Genomic DNA, 5,000 nt, shown 5'->3' with positions numbered 1-5,000 from the left:
TCTGATCATTTTCAGCGTATTCTGGGATTAGAAAATAAGGCCCTGTCACACGAACTTCTTATTATTCATAAATTTTATGAGCGGTCAAAGAACTCTGACCGTAGTGGAAGGAAACGTTAGTTTCGTTGACATAGTCTGGCTTTTGAGGGGAAATTCTTAGAGATCTAAGCAACGAAAAGACTGCTTACTTTTGATTGTAGCAACTTACAAAAGAACAATTATTTACCATGTGAGTTTTGCTAACTTTTAATTTAATAAAACGAAGGATAGTTACACACAAGTTACATGTTTTGTGGTAAAAACAGAACTTAAGTTTGTGCGCTGCAGAACCAGATAAGGAAAGGTTGACACGACAGCATTTCCTGCAAAATGCTGCAAGTACTGTTAGCTGTGAACTCAGCAAAGAGCTCTATTTGTACATTGGCCGCAAAGTGGACACACTATTACTGTTTTGATGTAACTCCGCTTTGTCCTCCATTTACAGCTTCAAGAGTATTTTAAGTGCGACATCACTGGAACAATGATCAACAAAACTACTTTCCAGAAACCTGTAAGTTACTTTTAACTGTGATGAAAATTACTTGCAATTATATTCATAAATTCATTGAACAGTACCCTATGGATTCAGATTCAAGTGTAGGGATATTTACGACACCGAGCCCTGGCTATCTCCTTCCTATATTGGATCTGACTCGAGAGATGAATGGCAGTATTTTTAAACTAGAAAATGCTACACGTTTGGACATATTAAACGTCTTATCGTTAGGTACGTCATTAAATACGATCCGTGCTTATCCTAGGCATCTTAACTAAGAGGCAGTGCGGCCCAGTGGTTAGGACGCTTGCCTTGAGATCTATTGTAACTAACCCTCTGAGACGACGTAAACGTCTCTTAATTGAGACGCTCAGGCGCAACCTCGTTCCCAGGGCTTTTCTCCGCTGAGAGTAAGGCCACCCTACTAATTCCTGGGAACGAGGTTGGCTCAGACGCACCTAATAATAATAATAATAATAATAATAATAATAATAATGATGATGATGATGATGATGATGATGATGATAATAATAATAATAAATATTTATATAGCGCCTATACTTTCCAGTGCTAAGCGCTTTACAATGCTCCAAGGGTTAAAAAATGAAAGTCCTAAGATCATTCATAAACTCGCTTAAAAAGAAAGGTCTTCAATTTAGATTTGAACTTAGTTACATCAATAGGCAAATCGTTCCAGAGTATAACTTCAGACGTTATAAATACCCCTCGTGATGTTTCAAAGTTGTCGTTCCAGAGTATAACTTCAGACGTTATAAATACCCCTCGAGATATTTCAAAATTGTCCGAAATTATGTATAACAATTTCGAAATATCAGTCGTGATATTTAGGCGAAATATCAGTCGTGATATTTAGGCCAAATATCACTACAAATCATGCTGTTACCTATAGAAATAAGTCATAATTTTAACAACTTTGTTATTGGTAAGATACTTTGATTATGAATGGTGGCTGTCTATCACATAGTTACATAATTTCAGAATCAAAATGTTGCCACTGCCCACTTGGTGATTGAATTTTATTGTTTCTAATAAAGCCCTGTCCTTTTTCACAGATGCTGACTTTGTATTACACTCAGTCATTATTGCGTGACTTGCGTGACATGGGATATCACCAACTTGCTCTCCCTGTCCTTGCCATGCAACAGATTATTGCAGATTTGATCTTTGGTGACGTACAACTGAAGAAACTCGTTCATCTCAGGTTTGTATCGTATCGTCCTTAATCACCAGTGGTTGTGTGAAAGATTGTCCATCTTTGTTTGCCTATTTTTCCCTTCCTATTGCTTCAAAGATGTGTGCATCGACACTAGGGACAACAGGTCAAGATTTGGCCTTGGTATTTTACTTCACTTTGATTTTGAAAGCTAAAAATTCAAAAGTTTTGATCAAGTCCAGAGTGAAATGGTAGTGAAGAACGAGTTGAATTTATTTTATGTATCTTTAAAGGTTTTGAGAAATTTCTTGAAAGTGGCGGTCAAAGTTTGTCATCGTAAAATGAAATCAGCCTTTTACTGGTGAATTCTAAGTAATAAACCCAGAACGAAGGTCTTAAGTCAACTTTCTCCCATGCGCCATAGATCCCAAAACCCATGTGAAAAAGATTCGTAAAAGGTTTGAAAAACTAGTTTGAGGAAAAAAAGCGCTTTTTATAGCGTTGTTTGTCACTCTCGTTACGTCACCCATTGTTATTAATATGCCAACCAGAACCAAATTTGAATATCAAAAGAAATGTGACGTCAATGTTTGTAAACAAGAAATATCGCTTTTAAGACTTGGAAAGGGTATCGCTTTCCTGTTGCGTCTTTACTTCGCGCGAACCACTCGGTGACCCAAGTCAAGCCTCTTCTGTGGGACCGTACGCGTGTTTCGAAAATTCTGTCTGTGATGAATTATTTCCGGTATCGTTGAGATTTAATGGGTTTTTGTACGTTGTTTTCCGTTACTGCAGAGCAATGGAGTTGTGTCAAGAGCTAAACATACTCTCAGGTGTATCCCACCACGAGAAGAGCGCAGGTTGCATGTTACTGACAGAGCAAGAGCAGGCCAAGTAAGTCATTTAGGGCTTCCACAGACAAGGCAAGTTGTTATCGACGATTATTTCCAGTCGACAACGTAATTAAGTCGACAGCTGTTAATGTTATAGGGAATCCGTTTCCATATCATACGAAAAGTCCGGTACGTTTTGCGGGAGCCTGGGAACTTAAAACAAATAACGCCTTTGCATCAGGAAGAATTAAGAACCGCTGACTTAAAAAATCGTTTGCGTCGCTGCGAAATAAACTTTAATAGTCGATTACTTGCTCACAGACGGGAGTTATCGTTAACGAAACGTCCGGGTTTGTCATCTACAACTAAATAGTTTTCCTTTTGAAAAGGAAATTTACTATGCTATAGGCTGCTTGAATTTTCGCTATTTTGTAGTCAACACCTTGATTCACACACGCGATGTTTTGTCATTGCTAACTTTTTGTTATCGATAGCAACTCTGGTTGCCTTGTCTGTGGAGGCCCTCGATCTTACGTTAAGTTGTAACAATCCCTTAAATGGTATTTTAATCGAATGTAAAAAGTCATTTTTCGCTTGCCTCGATTGTGTTAGTACTTTTATTGATTTTTTCCGATTTTAGTGAGTAATGATGAAATAAGTAATGACATCTGCACCACTCATAGCTCTGGCTCAGTTATTTGTGTGGTGCCGGCCGAAGTAAACGTGCTTTACTTCGGGGGAAAAAGAAGTGAAGAGAAACCATGAATTTGTATAACATCGTTTGTTCAATGATGAATATTATTTTCTAGATCAAGAGAAGAAATCGAGATGTGGAAAGAAAAACAGCGCCAAGTGAAAACCGAAGAGAAGAGAAGCAAAACCAGCAAGAGTGTTGTGTTTGATAAAAGGACCTCCAATCTAGTTCTCAGGCCTCACGCTCCCGGTGGCGAGGACACCATTGAAGAGGAGTCCTGGAACGAACACAAGTGGGTTTTAAGTGATGTGTGTTACCGGGAGTTATGGACTGACCAGGCTGAAATACTTATCCGGCAGGTGCAGTAATGAGAGATGTTTTAAGATCCTTTGAGTCTCTTATTCATCCAACTGGAAAATGTAAAACAGGGTGGTTTGAATGAAGATAATGCTAAAACTTCAGTGTTAATCCCAGTGATGGCGAGGGAGGCGTGCAAAAGAGAAAGATTAAAGGGAGAGTATTACGGTATTGCGGATGTTCTTGCCGTAACGAATGTCATCATTTATGAGCCAATCGGAAGCGACGTTATAATTGACACGGGAAATTTACGGGTACGAGCAAAAATTTCTCGATCACTAATGAGCTAAAGGCGGTCGACTTCGCAGATGACTGAGTGAGAAATTTTCACGTGTGCGTGAACAAGTTATAACGTCGCTTCCGATTGGCCCATAAACGGTGACGTTCGCTACGGCTAGAACATGCGCAATACCTTGATACTCTCCTTTGAAGTAATGATAACAAAGCAACTGAGAAAGCGATTTTTATGAACGCATCAATACCACTAATAGACAACAGCAACAATTTTGTTACCATTTAAGGCAATGATAATGAATACTACAACAGAGCTATTCTAGCTAAGTTTCGTGATATTGGAAAAGATCAATGTGTGTAGATGTAGAGGCTGGCACACATTTTTACAAGTTTTTTTTTTTTTCAAAACGCTGAATAAAATAGTTTTAACCGCTGAGATAGTTTTTTGATGCAAAATAAGGTAATTTTAAGGCTAAAGGAAATTTTTTAAAAAGGTTTGAGGGGGTCATGGGAAACTATTGAAGTTGAGGAATTTGAAAAATTTAACACCCAATAGGCCACTTAGGCCACTTTTGTTTGTCCCTCCAAATTTTGCGTAAACATTGGTTCCACTTTTTCTTGGGACTTGCAATGGTCCCAAGAGAAAACAAAAACTATGCTTATGCAAAATTTGGAGGGACAAACAAAGAGTTTTATGGTATTTTCGAAAGTGGCATATTTGAATCGTCTATCGAGGACAATGAAACTCGTGTTTTTGTGTTAGGATAGAAGGAACGAGGAGTGAAAAGTTTTCCGCGAAGGTTCATTTAATAGGGGAATACAGTAACTTATTTGTCAGGTATTGATCCTGGAAAGAGTAAAATGGGTCTTTAAAAGAAGTTGTTGGATATGTCACAAAGCCATTTGAATAAGCAGAAACTAGAGTAACATCCTCTTAAGCTTAATGGTCACCTAATGCAGCATGATATAGAACTGTTGGTCATCTTGTCAAAGCTTTTATCTCTGTTTTTTTTTTCTTTCAGGGTCAGTTTCTCCCTGCTCGGCAGCTTCTAAGTGAGGCAAATCTTTCGGCTAGGGTGAGCTTTCGGCTAAATAGACCTCTTTACAGTTCTGGGCTTAATGGTAATGGTAATGAATTTATATAGCGCATTTTCTATTAACATATTCAAATGC

At 38.2% G+C, this 5,000-nt stretch overlaps 1 protein-coding gene across 3 annotated transcripts in view; it reads left to right on the top strand.

Annotated features, from left to right (window-relative positions):
* Positions 1–5,000, top strand: part of LOC138007347 (cilia- and flagella-associated protein 46-like) — a 132,082-nt gene that overhangs the window by 92,799 nt on the left and 34,283 nt on the right. For all 3 annotated transcript variants that reach the window (XM_068854178.1, XM_068854177.1, XM_068854176.1), the window contains 5 exons: positions 485–550; positions 1,609–1,757; positions 2,505–2,603; positions 3,352–3,595; positions 4,850–4,903. In XM_068854178.1, coding sequence (XP_068710279.1) covers positions 485–550; positions 1,609–1,757; positions 2,505–2,603; positions 3,352–3,595; positions 4,850–4,903 — 612 coding nt within the window. The remainder of the gene's footprint in view (positions 1–484; positions 551–1,608; positions 1,758–2,504; positions 2,604–3,351; positions 3,596–4,849; positions 4,904–5,000) is intronic.

Source organism: Montipora foliosa, chromosome 6, assembly GCF_036669935.1.
Source record: "Montipora foliosa isolate CH-2021 chromosome 6, ASM3666993v2, whole genome shotgun sequence".
In the NCBI taxonomy this organism is placed as follows: Eukaryota; Metazoa; Cnidaria; class Anthozoa; order Scleractinia; family Acroporidae; genus Montipora; species Montipora foliosa.
The sequence above is the reverse complement of the archived record's forward strand: the minus strand, read 5'-3'. Positions and strand labels throughout refer to the sequence as shown.